The sequence below is a fragment of the Nicotiana tabacum genome, chromosome 12 (genome assembly GCF_000715075.1).
Source record: "Nicotiana tabacum cultivar K326 chromosome 12, ASM71507v2, whole genome shotgun sequence".
Lineage (NCBI taxonomy): Eukaryota > Viridiplantae > Streptophyta > Magnoliopsida > Solanales > Solanaceae > Nicotiana > Nicotiana tabacum.
The window spans coordinates 57,912,112-57,932,725 of NC_134091.1; the positions used below are offsets into that span (position 1 = coordinate 57,912,112).

At 39.3% G+C, this 20,614-nt stretch overlaps 1 protein-coding gene across 1 annotated transcript; it reads left to right on the forward strand.

The window, feature by feature from the left end:
* The first annotated feature begins 12,018 nt into the window (after nt 1-12,018).
* LOC142167177 (uncharacterized) lies at nt 12,019-12,609 on the forward strand. The gene has a single exon (XM_075227337.1). The coding sequence runs from the start codon at nt 12,019-12,021 to the stop codon at nt 12,607-12,609; it is 591 nt and encodes a 196-aa protein (XP_075083438.1).
* The last annotated feature ends 8,005 nt before the right edge of the window (nt 12,610-20,614 follow it).

Below are 20,614 nucleotides of genomic sequence, written 5' to 3' on the forward strand. Positions count from 1 at the left end.
AAGTGATGAGCTCACTTCATTAAGCTCAAGATATCATCTTCCTAGAGGCTCAGTTTGGTGCCACGTGTCAAATGACGTGGCACGCCAAGTCAAATGGAAGAGCCAACAGGATCATGCCATGTGTCAAAATGACAAGGTATGCCAAGTCAAATTAAAAGGCCAATAAAATCGCGCCACATGTGCAAGTGACATGTTTTGGCCAATCAAATGCGGCTTTGTCACTCTTCAATCTGATTGGTCGGAAAGAGTTTGTTCTTATCATAACTCTTCCCTCCCACAACTATAAATAGGGGTTTTCATAATCCAAAAAAGGGGCCAGAAGTTATAAAAATAAGCAAGAGGGAGCTCGTGGATCAAACGCTGCAGATTTCTCTAAAAGCTACAAGCATTCAAGTGTTCTAAGGATTAAAAGATCAAGACGAAGATTCAAGAACAAGTTGCAAGCCCTTGGATTAAAAATACGTCAAGATCAAGATTAGGCCTCAAGCACTTGGATTAAAATAAATTAAAATTCAAGATTAAGCTCAAAGGCTCTTTTATTTACTGTTGAAAAGAAGAATAAGAGGATTCATAGAGATTGTACACTCAAATTACTTGAAATCAAATATTACGATTATTGCAATATTTTTCAGTCTCGATTATTTTTCCTGACGCAATTTATTGTCTACAAATTCTGGCATGCCCAGTGGGACAATCTCTACCTCTCATCTCAACTTTTCAAATCATCAAAGTTCAAGAACATTGAAATGGCTTCAAAGAAAATCAACTCCAGTTCAACTTCCACCAAGGCTGCTAATTCTAGGTTCTACGCTGATGTGGAAAGCATCCTCGATGTTACCTTTGGAATATTTGAATCAGTTACGAGGAGCAAAGCAAGCTCGTTAGGACAACAAGCACCCCAAGTGTCGTCCGCATCAACCCCTGTTTTCGGATCTTCATCCTCAAAAGGAACAAGATCTTCCACAAACGTACCCGAAGGAGGAAGCGATGTTGCTGAAAATATCAAGAAAACTCTTGCTCTGCTTGACCTCTCCGGATCCAAGAACTCGGCTGTAAAGGAAGATGATGATGCTTCAAGTGATGGATCCTCCCTACTTACACTGCGTAGCGTGAGCCATTCGAGAATCAATCTGTGTGACAATCCATGCTACTCCACATCATCTACAACAATCATGCAAGCTATAATGACAAACACTTCATCTGTGGAAGAGCAGTTGGCGAACTTGACGGAAGCAATCGCTGGCTTGACCAAGTGCATGCAAAATCAAGATGCTAGAATCGACAAGCTAACAGATAGGGTAGGAATCTTGATGGAAGAAGAATCCACCCATGCACCTGGCAAACTCCCAGAAGTTCAAGAGATTGATCCTCCCCCACGACAAGTTGCATCCACTAAGGAAATTCTAGTCTCTTCGGAAGGGATGATTCCAATCAATCAACTAAAAGAGTTCATTGAAGGGACTATAAAAAACAAATATGAAGTCGCTTCTAGGTCCTCCTTTACCTACGCAAAGCCGTACACTTCAAGGATTGATATGTTGAAGATGCCTGCTGGCTATCAACCTCCAAAATTTCAACAGTTTGATGGCAAAAGAAATCCAAAGCAATATGTGGTGCACTTCGTTGAGACATGCAACAATGTTGGGACTTGTGGAGATTACCTCGTCAAGTAGTTTGTCCGCTCATTAAAAGGAAATGTTTTTGATTGGTATACGGACCTCGAGGCTGGATCTGTTGATGGCTGGGATCAACTAGAGCAAGAATTCCTCAATCGCTTTTATAGCACGAGACGTACTATGAGTATGATAGAACTTACAAATACTTGTCAATGAAAGGGTGAACTAGTTATTGACTTTATCAATCGTTGGAGGAATGCAAGCCTCAACTGTAAAGACAGGCTTAGTGAAGCTTCTGGCATAGAGATGTGTATCCAACGCATGCATTGGGGATTGCACTATATCTTGCAAGGTATCAAGCCTAGCACGTTTGAAGAACTTGCAACTCAAGCCCATGACATGGAATTGAGCATGGCCTCTGCTGGAAATGAAAGGCTGCCCATCTATGAACCTCGCAAAGGGAACGACAAAAAAAAAGATAGGAAGTGGGGAAAGTTCATACCCAAGTCTGAAAGCAAAGAAGCTATGAATATCAACACATCACCTGTAAAGTTCACGACGAAAGTGAGCAAGAAGCAGAGTATGAAATCCACTTCTTTTCAAGATAAGCTAAGTGGAAAGTTGACTCTAAAAGAAATGCAAGAGAAAGAGTACCCATTTCTGGATTCTGATGTGCCAGCTATTATTGAAGAACTCCTTGAGTTAAATCTCATTGAGCTTCCGGAGATGAAGCGACCAAATGAAGCTGGGAAAATAAATGACCTGAATTATTGCAAATATCATCGACTTGTGAGTTAATCTCTGGAGAAGTGCTTTGTCTTCAAGGACAAAGTTATGGGCTTGGCTCGCGAGAAGAAGATCGTGCTTGAAGATGAGAAAGCAAGCGCAAACCAAGTCTCTATCACCTTTGGCTCATTCATTCCGGATGAATTATGTGGTTTTAAAGAAAGTAAAGATGAAAAATTACTGGAGAACGATAAAGCTGAAGTCAATCAATCTGATGATGATGAAGGTTGGAAGTTGGTGACTCATCGTAGGCACCATAGAAGGAGTCCACGAAAAGAATCAGTAGAACAACCAACAAGGAAAGTGATGGTAAAATGATCAAGGAGATAGAATCCAGTTAAGCACTTAAAGAAAGCAAAAGTGGAGGTGCACCACCCTCAAAAGCCACGACATCCAGTGACCTTGGAGGAGTTTTTACCAAGTTGGTTCCGCACGAAGATTTCCCGTGGGGGTATTGATGCCTCCTGTTTCCATGCTAACAAAGGGGGAGAAAAGAGTGATGACCTACCGTTGGCACCATCTTCGGAAAAACTCATTTAGTCCACTCCTCAAGAAGTTAATGCTTGTGAGGAAAAAGTCACGTTCACAAATGACGAGCTTCTACTAGGTGACACTCTTCATAACCACCCGTTGTACCTGGTTGGCTATATGTGTGATGAAAGGGAAAATTGAATTTTGATTGATGGAGGATCCTCAGTGAACATCTTGCCAATTCGCACTGTGAAAGAACTTGGTATTCCCATAAACGAACTCTCGGAAAGTCATGTGATGATCCAAGGATTCAACCAAGGGGGCAAAGAGCCATAGGTGCGATCAGGTTGGGAATCACCATTGAAGATATGCAATTAAGTGCATGGCTGCATGTGATCGATGCAAAGAATTCATACAACGTCTTGCTCGGAAGGCCTTGGATACATGAGAATAAAGTGGTTCCATCTACCTACCATCAATGTTTGAAGTATTACGAGGGTGAAGTTGAAAAGAAGATAGTTGTTGATGATGAGCCATTCAACGAGGGTGAGTCACACTTCGCCGATACAAAGTTCTACTTGAAGAACCGTATTGTGAAGGAGCTAAAAGCTAATGATGGCATGAAAAGCAAGAATGACGAGCCCACAACTAAAAGAGCTGAGGTGATTGCTGGTAGAGCCAAAGCTGTTACTGAGGAGGTACAACCCAACGCGAATAAATCTCATAGAGGGGATATTGTGTCTTATGGCAAGAAAGTAAGTCATGCACTCCAATATGTCCCTAAAAGAAAGAAAGATGAAGGCGAATCATCTAATCTCCAAACTAACATGCTAAAGGAGTTAACTCTTCCTATAAAATGAATTGAGGCAGTAAAGTTGTCCTCAAAGCCACTTGCAGGGTTTGTATCCCAAAATCATTTGCAAAATGTAGCACTCCCTACAAAGCGAACAGATGAAGGTTTTGATCATAATGCTTACAGGCTATTTGCAAAAGCTGGATACAATCCCAATGAGCCGTCAAAGTTAGGGAAGCTCCCATCAGAAGATGCAACGAGGCAACCACATGAAGGTTTGGGATACAAGCAACCGTCACCAGTGCGCATCTCCATAAGAAGGGCGAGCAGCAATTATATCACTGTAGAAGATGAATCTGCCGCTTCTAACAAGCCTTCTGTCTTTGATTGACTTGGAAAATCAACTGTGAGGACTTCCGTGTTTGAGAGATTGGGTCTATTAAAGAAGAGGAACAAATTCCAGAGAAATTTTCAAAGCATAAGAACACCCGCTTCGCCCAAAATCCAAAAGATCTCTAAGGATTTCCAAGTTTGGTTCCTTCAAGAATAAGGCGACAAACAAAACTTGTGGTTTCATGCAAAGAAGTACTGAAGGTAAAGCTATATACTGTGGTCTACACTAAAGAACGTGATGAATACGAAGAAAGTATGGGTTTTTTGTATCATGTTACTGCACAAGGCGAGCATGGTGTTTTATCTCTAATGGAGGATGACGAGAAATTGGACAATGTTTCATTGTGTTATCACATATCCTTCAACGATGGGGACCCTCAAGAAGATGAAGATGCGAAAGATGCTCCCCTGGAACTTGAAGAAGGGGTGAAGGCAACGATTGATGCCTTAAAAGAAGTTAACCTTGGCACTGATGAAGAACCAAGACCCACCTACCTAAGTGCTTTACTAGAAGTTGATGAAGAAAGCACTTATATTTAGTTACTCAAGGAGTTTAGGGATGTCTTTGCTTAGAGTTACAAAGAAATGCCTGGATTAGACCCTAAAGTAGCAGTCCATCACCATGTGGTCAAGAATAGTGCTCGTCCTATTAAGCAAGCTCAAAGGTGCTTTAGGCCAGACTTGGTCCCCTTGATTGAAACCAAAGTTAACAAACTCACTAAAGGTACATTTATTCGGGAAGTTAAATACCCAACATGGGTTTCAAGTATTATCCCTGTAAGGAAGAAGAATGGCCAGATTCTAGTATGCGTCGACTTCAGGGATCTCAACAATGCGTGTCCCAAAGATGAATTCCCGCTTCCTATTCCAGAGCTGATGATCGATGCTACTACTGGGTATGAGGCAATGTCATTTATGGATGGTTCGTTAGGCTATAACCAAATTCGCGTGGCACTAAAAGATGAAGAGATTACTACATTCTGCACCCCCAAGGGTATTTATTGCTACAGGGTAATGCCTTTTAGCTTGAAGAATGCCGGTGCTACTTATCAAAGGGCTATGTAGAATAGTTTTGACGACCTTCTCCACAAAAATGTCGAATGCTATGTGGACGACTTGGTGGTAAAATCAAGAAAGAGGGGCAACCACTTGAAAGAATTGAGAATGGTGTTTGAGTTGCTCCGGAGGTACCAACTTAGGATGAATCCATTGAAATGCGCCTTTGGAGTTGCTTCCGAAAAGTTCCTTGGTTTCATTGTCCGACATCGAGGGATAGAAATTGATCAAGCCAAAGTAGATGCAATCTTTAAAATGGCTGAACCTCGGGATATTCACGAATTGAAAAGTCTACAAGGAAAGCTAGCGTACCTTAGGAGATTCATCTCAAACCTAGCTGGGAGGTGCCAACCATTCAGTCGCCTTATGAAGAAAGGTGTCCCTTTCAAATGGGACCAAGCATGTAGAAATGCCTTTGAGAGCATTAAATCCTACTTGATGAAGCCTCCGATTTTAGCAGCCCCTATACTTGGAAAGTCGCTAATACTATACATTTCAGCACAAGAAAGGTCTGTTGGAGCACTGTTGGCCCAAGAAAATAGTGAAGGGAAATAAAACTCCCTTTACTACTTGAGCAGGATGATGACACCAAATGAGCTGAATTATTCGCCAATTGAAAAGTTGTGTTTGGCGATAGTCTTCTCAATTCAAAAATTGAAGCACTACTTTCAAGATCATGTTGTCCGTCTTGCTTCTAAGGCAAATCCCATCAAGTTCGTGATGTCAAAACCTATTCTTAGTGATCGACTAGCGAGATGGTACCTCTAATTTCAACAATTCGAGATTTTGTACATCCCTCAAAAGGATGTAAAAGGACAAGCATTGGTAGACTTCTTGGCAGATCATCTGATACCTGATGATTGGGAGCTAACTGACAAACTACCTGACGAGGACGCAATGGTCGTTGAAGTTCAACCTCCATGGAAGATGTACTTTGATGGTGCTGCGCATCGTGGAAGAGCTGGCGTAGTATTTGTCACTTCCCAAGGTGAAGTCTTGCCCTACTCCTTCACCTTGACACAACTCTGTTCCAACAATGTTGCTGAGTATCAAGCATTAATACTTGGGGTTGAAATGGCTGTTGATATGAAGTAATTGCAATTGCAAGTCTTTGGTGACTCCCAGTTAGTGGTCAATCAACTTTTAGGTAGTTATGAGGTCAAGAAGCCTGAACTACGCCCATATCATGATTACGCTAAAAAATTAATGGGGTGGGTCGGTGACGTGACTATTCAACATGTGCCAAGGAAATAAAACAAGAAGGTTGATACTTTAGCTGCCCTAGCTTTATCGTTATCCCTGCATGATCAAGCACAAGTTACTGTCTGCCAAAAATGGGTAGTACCGCCGCCAAATGGGGTTGAAGGTGAAGGAAATGAACACAAGCATCTTGTCGATGTTTCTGAAGTTGAGAAAGAAGAATGGAGACAACCCATTATCGACTACTTATGCTATGGGATACTTCCAGAAAATCCGAGGAGAAGGACTGAAATTCGTCGTCGTGCACCTCACTTCCTTTACTACAAAGATACTCTACACAGAAGGTCATTCGAGGGAGTACTCTTGCGATGCTTAGGGGAAGAAGAAGCACTCCAAGCTTTGCAAGAGGCACATTCTGGGGTATGTGGATCACACCAGTCTGGACCAAAGCTTCACTTCCATATAAAAAGGATGGGATATTATTGGACAACGATGGTAAAAGATTGCTTGGACTACGCTCGAAGATGCAAGGCCTGTCAATTCCATGCAAATTTTATTCATCAACCTCCTGAAGTGTTGCACCCGACTGTTGCATCTTGGTCGTTTGACACTTGGGGATTGGATGTTGTTGGACCACTGCCAAAGTCCTCTGGTGGGCACCTATACATCTTGGTTGCAACTGACTACTTCTCAAAATGGGCTGAAGCTGTTGCTATTAAGGAGGTGAAGAAGGAAAATGTTGCAAGTTTCATCCGAGTAAACATAACCTATCGCTTTGTCATTCCTCGTTACATAATAACAGATAATGGAAAGCCATTCGATAATAGGTTGATGAACAAGATTTGTGATCTCTTTGGCTTCAAGCAACGTAACTCTTCGATGTACAATGCTGCCACCAATGGTCTAGCTGAGGCATTCAACAAAACTTTATGCAACTTGTTAAAAAAAGTCATCTCCAAATCCAAACGAGATTGGAATGACCGTATGGAAGAAGCTCTGTGGGCATATAGGACAACTCACTACACGCCAACACAAGCGACTCCTTATTCGCTCGTTTATGGAGTCGAAGTTGTCTTGCCACTCGAGCGTCAAATACCTTCATTACGACTGACTATTCAAGAAGGGATCACTGATGAAGAAAATGCTCGACTTCGATTAGCAAAGTTGGAAGCTCTTGATGAGAAGAGGTTGGAAGCTCTTGATGAGAAGAGGTTGGAAGCTCAATAGAGTCTTGAATGATATCAAGCTCGATTGTCTCGCGCCTTCAATAAAAGAGTTCGCCCGAGATCCTTTCAAGTAGGAGATCAAGTCCTTGTCGTACGAAGACCCATAATTACTTCCCATAAACCTGTAGGGAAGTTCACTTCAAAATGGGATGGGCCATATGTCGTACAAGAAGCTTATTCAAGTGGGGCTTACAAGCTAGTTGATGCAGATGGCATGAGAATCGGCCCTATCAATGGCAAGTTTTTGAAGAAGTATTATCCTTGAAATTGCAACGCTCTTTGACGCATGATCCTAAACTGCATGTTCCTACACTCCTGGCCCGCATGAGTCTAAACTACGTACGACCCACCCAAAAAATAAATTCCGCTAGGTTTAAAACCTCAAAAGGGGCGGCCTAGGCAAAAGTTAGGACATAAAAAAAAAAGTCCGCTAGGTTGAAAACCTCGAAAGAGGCGGCCTAGGCAAAAGTTAGGACATAAAAAATAAAAATAAAAAAATAAAAAAATTACCCATTCTGAACTACGGTATGACTTGATCCTCTTCACCGAGGTACGTAGGCAGCTTAGAGTTTCATTCTGAGTTCAGTCGCATGAGTTCAAAAAATACATAGTGCCCCAATCGTTGTTCGAATGAAGTACGATAGAATGTAATCCATTCAATCAGCACTGGAAAATCGAGCTGAGATACCATTCTTCTGTTAAACTTTGGATCCCATTTGATTCAAAGGGGGCAAGCCGCTATGGTAAATTGGTGTCTTCAATGAAATGATGACAGTCTTTTATGAGGCTACAAATTATTTGCATTGAATTCTAGAGATTCGCTATGTCTTCATATTCGCATAACCTTCAAGTTTGTTGGTCTTCATATCTGCTCACTGCCCTAAAAAAAAAAGAAATAGAAGAAAAGAGAGGCGTCTAAAGGGAACACAAATATAAGAAGAAAGATTCCTGGGCATAATATTTCAAATTCAGTGAGACTTGAACCCAAGATATTTGTGAGAATGGAGCTCTTGAATTTCGATTGATAGCAAGGAAAACGTCTTGTGATCCCGAGGCTTCCATACCAAAACATAAAAGTTTTGGCGGAGTCGCGCTAATTCGAAATTGTCGGTATATTAAAATCTGATATTGATTTCGAAATACTATATAAAACTATCCTTAAGGTATTAAATCTTACATTTTGGAAATATTTTAGATTTTGAAGTCTTGTTTTCATAAAATCAAACAGTTCATGATTTCGATGTTCTTACATCAAGATATAAAAGCTTTGGTGAAATCGCGCAAGTTTGAAATCGTCACCGTGTCGGAATTTTAAGTTGACTTCAAAATATTATCTGAAACTATCCTTAAGGTATTAAATCTCACGTTTTGGACATGTTTTAGATTTTGAAGTCTAGTTTCGAAGAAATTAAACGGTTCATAATTTTGACGTTTCTACACCAAGATACGAATATTTTGATGAGACTGCATAAATCTAAAATTGCCAGTGTGGTACAATATAAAGTTGGTTTTAAAATATAGTCTGGGACAATTCTGAAGGTGCTTTTTTTATGTTTTTCATTGCGGACTTTTAAAGTTGTTCGCCTCAAACTTTTAAAGGCATTTGAAGTTTTAAAAGTTTTCGGTGCGAACTTTTAAAGGTGTTCGTCTCGAACTTTTTAAAGGCATTCGAAATTTTAAAGGTTTTCATTGCGAACTTTTAAAGGTGTTCGTCTCAAATTTTTAATGGCATTCGAGTTTTTAAGGTTTTCGTTCCGAACTTTTAAAAGGCGTATATTTCAAACTTTTAAAAGTGCTTGTGAAGGTGTTCGTGATGAACTCTAAAGAGTCCCTACTGCCGACTTTTAAAGATTTCTACCACGAATTTTTAAAAGTCTTCATCGCGTGCTTTTAAAGGTCTCAACCACAAACTTTTAAAGGTTTTCACTATGGACTTTTAGAGATCTTGACCACGAGCTTTTAAGGGTCTTTGCCACAAATTTTAAAGGTCTTAATCGTGAACTTTTATGGGTCTTCGCCACAAATTTTAAAGGTATTCATCGCAAACTTTTAAAGGTCTCAACCGCAAACTTTTAAAGGTCTTCACTATGGACTTTTAGAGATCTTGACCACGAGCTTTTAAGGGTCTTCGCCACAAATTTTAAAGGTCTTCATCGCGAACTTTTATGGGTCTTCGCCATAAATTTTAAAGGTCTTCATCGCGAACTTTTATGAGTTTCCGCCGCAAATTTTAAAGGTCTTCACCGTAAACTTTTAGAGGTCTTGACCACGAGCTTTTAAGGATCTTTACGCGAACTTTTATGGGTCCTCGCCACAAATTTTAAAGGTCTTTATAGCGGAGTTTTATGGATTTCTGCCGCAAATTTTAAAGGTCTTCACTGTGAACTTTTAAAGATCTTAACCTACAAAAAGAAAAAAAAAAAGACAACAAAAGAAGAAAAGCACAAGAAAAGAAGAAGAAATTATCTTTATGTTAATGCTTCTAAATTCACAAAAATAGACTCAAAGCGGTTTGCAAACGCAAAAAGTGACACTAAAAGAATTAAGAGCCTACAATTTATATAGATGGTGAAAGTCAAAAGACTTATTCATCGATGTGGGATAAATGCAATAGCCGGACTCGGAGGGATTCGATTTTTTAGAGGCGGTGAAAAGTTTTCCCAACCCATTTTGAGTTGGTCAAACTATTATCCAAGTAATATCTACCATAGCTTTTAACTTCTAGTAGGATTTGTAAGAGTCCTAGTATAATACCAAAGAAATGTCCTATGTGTATTGGGAGTCTTATCTTTGTCAATATTACACAGTTGATCAAAGAAAGCTAACACTAAGATTCATTAGTGAGTCGGTCACGTGAAATTTCAAAGAAAGCTCACTTCTGTTTTAAGTTCCATTCTTCTTAAAGTTACAACTACACGTGAGAAGGTCAACTGAGTATTTATAAGAAGTCAATCCAGTGAAGTGTAATAATTGCTTTTTATATACTTCAAGTCTCGTCTTCAAAGCTCGACTAGTCCACCTCGACAAGTCTTGAAGTAGGAGGCATTTGTAGGCATATATTTTATTGGATTTAAATCCATAAAATTATTTGGACTATATTTTAAAATTCAAGATATATTAGTTCAAATAAATTTATTGGGCTAATATAATTGGATTAGTTATATAAGTTCAACATATATGGATTAAATAAATAAGTCTTAATCCATTGGGCTAGCCCAGTTAATTGGGCTAAAGTGATGAGCCCACTTCATTAAACCCAAGATATCATCTTCCTAGAGGCCCAGTTTGGTACAACGTGTCAAATGACGTGGCACACCAAGTCAAATGGAAGAGCCAACAGGATCATGCCACGTGTCAAAATGACAAGGTATGCCAAGTCAAATTAAAAGGCCAATGAAACCGCGCCACATGTGCAAGTGACATGTTTTGGGCAATCAAATGTGGCCTTGTCACTCTTCAATCTAATTGGTCGGAAAGAGTTTGTTCTTATCATAACTCTTCCCTCCCACAACTATAAATAGGGGTCTTCATAATCCAAAAAAGGAACCAGAAGTTATAACAAGAAGCAAGAGGGAGCTCGTGGATCAAACGTTGCAGATTTCTCTAAAAGCTACAAGCATTCAAGTGTTCTAAAGATTAAAAGATCAAGACGAAGATTTAAGAACAAGCTGCAAGCCCTTGCATTAAAAATACGTCAAGATCAAGATTAGGCCCCAAGCACTTGGACTAAAATAAATTAAAATTCAAGATTAAGCTCAAATGCTCTTTTATTTACTGTTGAAAAGAAGAATCAGAGGATTCATAGAGATTGTACACTCAAATTACTTGAAATCAAATACTACGGTTATTGCAATATTTTTTAGTCTCGATTATTTTTCCTGACGCAATTTATTGTCTACAACCCCATTGTAATTCATCCAAAAATTAATAGAATTCTCTCTCTCTTTTCCCTGCAATATTATTCTTCTTATTTTATTATTTCATTTCACGTTATCAGCACGAGACTCTACCGTCTCAAAAAACTCTTTGAGAAGACTAAGGTATAATTTTTCCTCCTCTTTTAATTATGACTGATATTATGAAAAGAAAGTTCGTTGCCCTTGAAATTTCGGGCAAGAACTATATGTCATGGGTGTTGGATGCTGAAATCCATTTAGATGGAATGGGTCTTGAAGACGTCATTAAAGATAAAAATAAAGTATCTACCCAAGACTATGCTAAGGCCTTGATTTTCTCGCGTCATCACCTTGATGAAGGATTGAAAATAGAATATTTTACAGTCAAATATCCATTTATTTTGTGGAATGGCTTAAAGGAAAGATATGACAACTTAAAGTTGGTCACTCTTCCACAAGCACGATATGATTGGGCTCATCTGAGGCTCCAAGACTTTAAGTCTCTTTCTGAATACAATTCTGCGATGTTCAGAATTACTTCTAAATTGAAACTCTGTGGAGATAGTATCACTGACTATGATATGCTTGAAAAAATATTCACAATATTTCATGCCTCCAATATAGTCCTGCAACAACAATACAAAGAGAACGGTTTCAAGAAGTACTCTGAGTTGATTTCTCTTCTCCTTGTGGTTGAACGAAACAACGACTTGCTCATGAGAAATCACGAAAATCGACCCACTAGGTCTACACCATTGCCTGAAGTGGATGAGGTGTATTCCCATTATGCTAAGCGTGGAAAAGGTCGTGGCCCTATTCGTGGTCGTTGCCGTGGTCGTGGACAAGGAAGAAATTTTTCTAGTGTTAATCAACCCCAAAGAAAAATAACCACCAAAAGTGGAAAGGGAAAGATGAGAAGCCAAAGGCAAAATGGTTCGGAAATTGAATGTTATCGTTGCGGTGGAAAAAGGCATTGGGCAAATATTTGTCGTACACCGAGACATTTAGTTGAGCTTTATCAAGCTTCTTTAAAGAATAAAGGCCCTAAAGCTAATTTTGTCTGTGACAATGAATTTGACATCATCAACTTGGATGTGACATATTTCTTTGAGCACCCTGATGGGAAAATAGACCACTTGATCGGTGATGGATCCGTGATTAAAGATGATTGAGTAATTTAATTTTTGTTTTTGTCTATTCGTAGTATCTAGTGAATAAATATCATGTAGTCATAGTCATTAGTCATTAGTATCAATTAGTATTATTTAATTTATGAAATAGTGTTAGATCGTTTTGATTAAATATAGTTCTAGTAATTGTTTTATACAATGTGTGCTCGTTCAAATACGTTTGAACACGTTGGTTTCTGGTGGTAGTAATAACACTTTGGTTCAAACACGTAAAGGGATATAAAACAAAAGTCAAAAATTGTAGTCATTACTGTTCATCTTCTCTTTTACAACGGGAAGAAAATCAATACACATTAGTACCAATCTATAACCAAATCTTCAAATGAAATGCATTAGGTAAAACTAATTTTTAAATTAGTTTGTTTTCTTTTCTCCTACTTGTACGCCAACTCTGCGAAGAGTAGGTATACAATCTGTTCCACAATTGCAATTTCACACTGTGTTATCATATTATTTAGGTGTATGGTATCTAATTCTACTAAATGTCCTTATCTTTCTCATTATTAGCATATCCATTCATTTCAAAAAAGAAATCCCTTGTTAAATACTAGAATTGTCACGATCCAAAATCCGACTAGTCGTGATGGCACCTAACCCAACCCGCTAGGTAAGCCAATTATCAACTATCCAATTCTAATAAATTTAGTAAGGCAATTAATTAAAAGAAAATATATAGAACCAATACATTTCCCCAAGAACTGGTAGTACAAATCGTGAGCTTCTAAGAATAGAGTTTACAAAGTTGGTATGAAATAAATAAATCATCTCTTTGAAAAGTACATAAACAGAGTTCTATGAATCTAAGGCTACCATGAACAAGAGGCAGCTACAACCGAAACGCAGGTACACCTTCAGATCCAGCTCCCGACAAACACAGCAACATCAACAGCCAACATCTGCACGCAAGGTGCAGAAGTGTAGTATGAGTACAATCGACCCCATGTACTCAATAAGTAACAAACATAACCTTTGGTTGAAAGTAGTGACGAGCTGGTACCAAGGTCAAAGTCCAACTCCAATAACCAACAACAGTTCATAACCACATAAAACAAGTAATGAAAGAAGTAACCCAAGGAATAAATGCTCACCTAAGTCATTATTTTGAAAAAATAGTTCTACCTTTCAAGTTTATCAGTGAAAGTCCCAAGTCGTTTACTGAAGTTGCCAAAAATACGAATAAGTTTGAAAACAGTAATTTTTCCCAAAAATTCTTTCAACAATGATAAGATATTTTATTTTCTTTCCAGATGGCCAGTGGAAAAATGCATCACTATGCCCGTAGGGCAATATGTGTGAAAAGTCATGAATGACGTGATACCGTACATCGTGAGGAAAATACATCTCTATGTTTGTAAGTCATGGGTGCATGTCAATGCAATGTATCTTAGTGATAAAACTATATGCATACTTCTCAGAGTATCAATTCACTCTGTCCTCCCCATCACTCAGTCCTCACAGTCACTCAATCCTCCCAATCGCACGACACTCGCAATCGGCACTCGGCACTCGCACTCAGTAGGTACCTGCGCTCACTGGGGTATGTACAGACTCCGGAGGGGCTCCTTCACCCCAAGTGCTATAATCTGCACGGACAACTCACATGCTATAGTATCAATATCTGGATCCGTACGGACAACTCACGTGCTATAATAAGCCAATCTGGCCTGCTGCGGCATGCAGTCCGATCCCATAATAATAAAGTATATAAAGTCAATATGGCCTGTTGTGGCGTGCAGCCCGATCCCATAATTATCCTCACAATCAGGCCATCGGCCTCACTCAGTCATCAATCTTTCCAGTCTGTCGGGCTCACAATGTCATGAAACTAGCCCAAAATGATGATATGATGAATCAATAAATAGCAACAGAGACTGAAAGATGATATGAAATGAATGAACATGATTGAGTAGGAAATTTCATTTTAAACAAATAATTAAATAACAATATGACCTCTGTGGGTCTCAATAATACTGGCACATAGCCTCATCATGATTTTTAATATGATTCTCAGCTCAATTTCTTTAACACATAAAACTACATAGAAAATGCCAAGATTATTTGACTACAAAATTTCATGGAACCATTTATGTCATAATTTCTATAGTGTACGTCCACACGCCTATCACCTAGCATGTGCGTCACCTCCAAGATTAGAAGAGTTACTTACCTCGAACAAGACGAATCCAATGTCGAGCAAGCTAAACAATGCTCCAGAAATCTCATTCTGCATGTATCAACTTCTGAACGGCTCGAATCTAGCCACAATTAATTCGATTCAGTCAATACCAATTATTATAATTAATTCCACAAGAAAATACTAATTTTTCAATAAAAATTCGAAAGTAACTCAAAAATACCCCGTAGGGCCCACGGCTCGAAACCCGATAAAAGTTACAAAATATGAACGCCCATTCAACCACGAGTCCAACCATACTAATTTTATCAAATTCCGACATCAACTCGACCCTCAAATCTCCAAATTAAAGTCTATGAAATTTTCTACTATTTTCAACCCAAAAGACTAATATGTTGATAAAAACAACAATAGATTCGTATAATTTAACCAAAACTGAGTTAGAATCACTTACCCCAATCCATATGGTGAAAATCACGTCAAAAATCGCTTCAATTCGAGCTCCATAGCTCCAAATGTGTTAAAATGGCCGAAACCTCAAAATATAGCTTCTGTCCAGGCATTCTCTTCGCGATCGCGGAAAATGCTTCGCGATCGCGAAACACAAAAAATTTCAGCCCAAAATTTGCCCTTCGCAATCGCGGTAAACCACTCACGATCGCGAAGAACAAACTCCCCAAGTCTTCCAGATAGCCTCTAGTTTAATAGTCATAGATTTTCCTACAAAACTCCAAATGCCAAATGGTTTGACTTTCTGAAAACTAGACATCAAGACTACAACTTTCATTTTTGGATTATCTCCAAATTCCTTATAGATTGCAAGATATAAGCTTCCAAAGCCGGGTCAGTGCAGCAGAGATTTTATTCAACGCGATCGCGAAAGAGCTTCCGCGATCGCGATTCACAAGGCCCCAAACTGTTGTTTGCTCTTCGCGAACGCGACCAAATATTCACGATCGCGGTGCACACCTCTGTAGACAAAAACCAGCAATTAAAAATGGCCTAGAAATGGTCTGAAACCACCCCGAAACTCACCCGAGCCCCTCGGGACCTCAACTAAATATGGCAACAAGTCCTAAAACATCATACGAACTTAGGCGAAGCCTCAAATCACATTAAACAACGCTAAAACTACGAATCATGCCCCAATTCAAGCTTAATGAAACTAAAAAATTCCAACTTCTACATTCAATGCCGAAACCTATCGAATCAAGTCCGATTGACCTCAAATTTTGCAACAAGTCATAAATGACATAATGGACCTATTCCAATTTCCAGAATCGGATTCCGACTCTGATATCAAAAAGTCAACTCCCTGGTCAAACTTAAATTTCTATTTTAGCCATTTAAAGTCTAATTTAGCTACGGGCTTTCAAATAATTTTTCGGAAATGCTCCTAAGTCCAAAATCACCATACAGAGCTATTGTAATCATCAAAATTCTATTCCGGGGTCGTTTACACATAAGTCGGCATCCGGTCACTATTTTAACCTAAGCTTTAAGCCTTAGGTTTCATTCTTCCAAACTAACTCCGAAATACTGAAAACCCAAACCGACAATTCATACAAGTCATAATACATCGTATGAAGGTATTCAAGACTTCAAATAGTAGAAAGGAGCATAAATGCCCAAAACGACCGGTCGGGTCGTTATATTCTCCCCACTTAAACATACGTTCGTCCTCGAACATGCCAAGAGTTATTTCCAAGCCATCGAATCACTATTCCACCTTACCACGCACATACCCGGGGGTGATCCCACGCCACCCTATTCCATATAGGCCTGACAACACAACACAATTGAAGATCATTACTTTAACCTTAGTCTGTAAAACCCTTGGAATTCAATTCCCAACATTCTGAATTTCTTACAAGACCCGAATCTCACATTTACACACTGTATAATTCTGAACAAGCTGCATCAAGCCATAACCATAACCACGGATACAATCACATAACATACTACACCACTTGTATGCTCGTAGCACCATTCCCGATCACAGTAACTACTCCAAAAACAACCTGGTACTGATATTAAACCTCATATCAAACATAACCTCGTTCCAAAACCTTCGTACACTTCTGATAATGAAAGAAACACGCGAAAATCTCATGACCCCTTATCAGATCAACAACTCATGGAGCTTTCTCGCCCCAACTATAACCATAATCACTTCCTAAGTTGACTTTCAATATTATACTCCCGAATATACCGTAATCAAACCTGATAGTACCCATTCTAGGTCCAATGACCTCATATTATTAAACACAACTATCCCACCGACACACCACATTAATATAACTCCAGCCACCACTGCGCAATATGTGTACCCAAATATGGGAGATGTCTCAAGGAAGAGAACCATATTGCAAGTTCAACAAGCACCACTACAACCACAATGTTACAACCAACTCCTCAAATTTCGTGAAAAGGATAACCATAGGCACATGTGCACAATTGTAGAAGAAGGAAATTAATGAATCAGGCAAATTATCATAGAAATAAAATTCCCACACATGGCACGGACAACTCACGTGCCAATAATATGAATCGCCCGGCATGGTCACAGGCTTCCAGTTCAAGCATATCATACAGGAGCAATTAAATAAGTACACTTGTATATGATAATGAAATAAGATTCTCATGCTCCAGGACTGGTATAAATAACACGTCATAGTGTAAGCATGTGCAAAGTCTACTATGACACTTCAAATCGGCAATTTAACGCAGAAATAGTAACTACCCCATTTATTCAGAGAATTGGCCTCTTTGTAACCTCAAGTGTAGCCCAGATAGTTCTCAACAAAGGTAAGAACACGAGAAATGTTATAACTTTATGCTTAACAGTCAACTCTAGGCATATCATAGCCTAAGCATTCTTTCGAGTATAAATACCTGCCCCAATGCCCGCACATTGGCTCAAATCTCACATATATGCACACTTATAGTGCGTAGCTATCACAAATAATTAACGCAACTAGTGCCTCCACTGAGTTAAAATAAAATACTCACCTCAAATAGGCCGCAACCCGAAACAATTTACTTCTGAGAACTCCTAGTCTCCAAATTCATCGAACACATGAATCACCGTAACTGATCCTAACTCCAGCACTAGAATGACTAACACATATTCAATTCACGATAATCCCATGAGGAATACTTTTATAATTCTTCCGTGCCACATAGCAATAATTTGAATATCAGCAGTCTATCAACCAGGTGAGTATTGTAATACCGATGAACATCCGTAAGTCAAAACACAACACGCCTTCTGAAATATGCACCCTTCTCAAGAATTACCGAGCAGTTATAACATTCAATGAAATATCTGAAAATGACCATGCTGTCCAACATTCGTTACCTTCTCTTCAAGACTAAACTATCACCTTGTACATGTAAATCCTAATCCCACACAACACACCACATCTATTATGCCATCATGTGACAAGCACAAGAATCCTTTTATGTCACGACCCAAAATTTCCCACCGACGGGACCGTGATGGCGCCTAATATTTCACTTGTTAGGCAAGTCAACGTTAGAGAACCATTAAACCAATTCCTTATTTCCATTCAGTAAATAATAATAATAAACTAAGATAAAATATAATAAGTGCGAAATATTATAAAACTGTATTAATTACTACCACCCGGATCTGGAGTCACAACTCACGAGCATTCTAGAATTTACTACAAGTAATAGTCTGAAAGAATTACAACTGTTTGAATGAAAGAAAACAGTAGGACATAAAAGATAGACGGGGACTTTAAGGTCTGTGAACGCCGATAGATCTACCTTGAGTCTCCGGATAGCGGACCAATAGCAAAATCTCGATCAACTCGAGCCTATACCAAAATCTGCATAGAAAGTGCAGAATGCAGCATCAGTACAACCAACCCCATATACTGATAAGTGCCGAGCCTAACTTCGACGAAGTAGTGACGAGGCTAGGACAAGACACCCACATATAACCTGAACAGTGTAATCATGCTAGTGGCAACAACAGTAAATAAAGATATAACACATAAATAATGTGAAGGGGACATACAGTGGGGGAATACAATATAAAGAGTGAGAATAATGAAAAGACAGAATTAAACCGAAAATCCTTAAACAAATTGAGCAAATAAAACAGCAAAGGAAAACTGCACGGCATCACCCTTCGTGCTTTTACTCTCAACCTCGCCAAATAAATAAATAGAACGGCATGGCATCACCCTACGGCACGACATCACCCTTCGTGCATTAAACCTCTCATAATATACACGGCATCACCTTTCGTGCTTTAAACCTCTCATAATATACACGACATCACCCTTCGTGATTTACACTCTTCCTCACAATATAAATAATGTATGCACGACATCACCCTTCGTGCTTTACACTCTTCCTCACAATATAAATAATGCATGCACGTCATCACCCTTCGTGCTTTACACTCCTTCTCACAAATCACAGAATCAATAACAACGGATAGATAGGAGCATCACAAAGAAATCAATATTTACCCATAACCAATAACACAATGTAACCTCAACCTTGAATCAATATTCGAAAGTTACCAAATCTCAGTAAAACCAGATATAAGTCACCCAACATTTCAAATAACCCGCTAAGCATGGGTAGTAGAATTTAAGGCTACAAAATAGACAAAAATAGAATTTCACTCGCATGCTATGACTCGACAACGACGCATAGATGCTCGTCACCTCACCTATACATCGTATTTAACAACCAAACACGAAGCAAATAAACACATAATACCTATTCCCTCAAGGCAAAGTTAGACACGACACTTACCTCGCTCTGAAGGCCACTTAATTCTCAATCACAGCTTTTTCTTTAGAATTCACCTCCAAACCACTAGTATATATTCAAAAATGACTCAATAATTTCAAATGTTGCTAAAGAAATCAATTATTTTGCATAAATTAAATTTCCCAAATTTTCCTCCAAAGAGTCGAAAAATCGACCCCAGGCCCGCTTGGTCAAAACTCGAGGTTCGGACAAAACTCCATTTACCCATTTACCCCCGAGCCCGAATATATAGTTGGTTTTGGAATCCGACCTTAAATTGAGGTCTAAATCCCCAAATTTCCGAAATTCCTAGTTTCTATCCTAACCCCTAATTCTACCATGAAAACTCTAGATTTTAGGTTGATAATTCAAGAAATGTAATGGGTAATTGAAAGAAAATGGTTTAGAATCACTTACCAACACTTTGGGAAAGAAAATAACTCTTGAAAATCGCCTCTACCCGTTTGGTTCTTGAAAAATGTTGAAGAAATGACTTAAACCTGTGTTTGATTTTGTTTTATGCACTGGGCGACAGTGTGCATCGCGTTCGCGAGGCCACTATCGCGTTCGCGAAGGGTACTGGTTGCCAAACCTTCGCGTTTGCGAGACCCTGCTCGCGTTTGCGATGGTTACTCCCCCCTAGACTTCGCGTTCGCGAGCCATTGCTTGCGTTCGCGATGAAGGAACGACCAACCCTCCCTCAGGTTCCCAAGTGCTTCGCGTTCGCGTTCGCGAAGGGTAAATCCCCTATCACTTCGCGTTCGTGACCAGGCCTTTGCGTTCGCGAAGAAGAAGTCTCAGCCTCACCAGTTTACTCTTCGCGTTCGCGAGAGGATCTTTACGAACACGAAGAAGGATATGCTAGACACCAGAATCTGCAGAAAACCAGATTTTTCCCATGTCCAAAACATCCTTTGACCTATCTGAAACTCACCCGAGCCCTCGGGGCTCCAAACCAAACATGCACAAAAGTCTAAAAACATCATACGGACCTACTCGCGTGATCAAATCGCCAAAATAACACCTAGAACTCCGAATTTAGCACCAAATCAAATG

Coding starts and splice junctions, on each gene's coding strand:
- LOC142167177 (XM_075227337.1), top strand. CDS start 12,019: ATGCTTGAAAAAATATTCACAATATTTCATGCCTCCAATATAGTCCTG.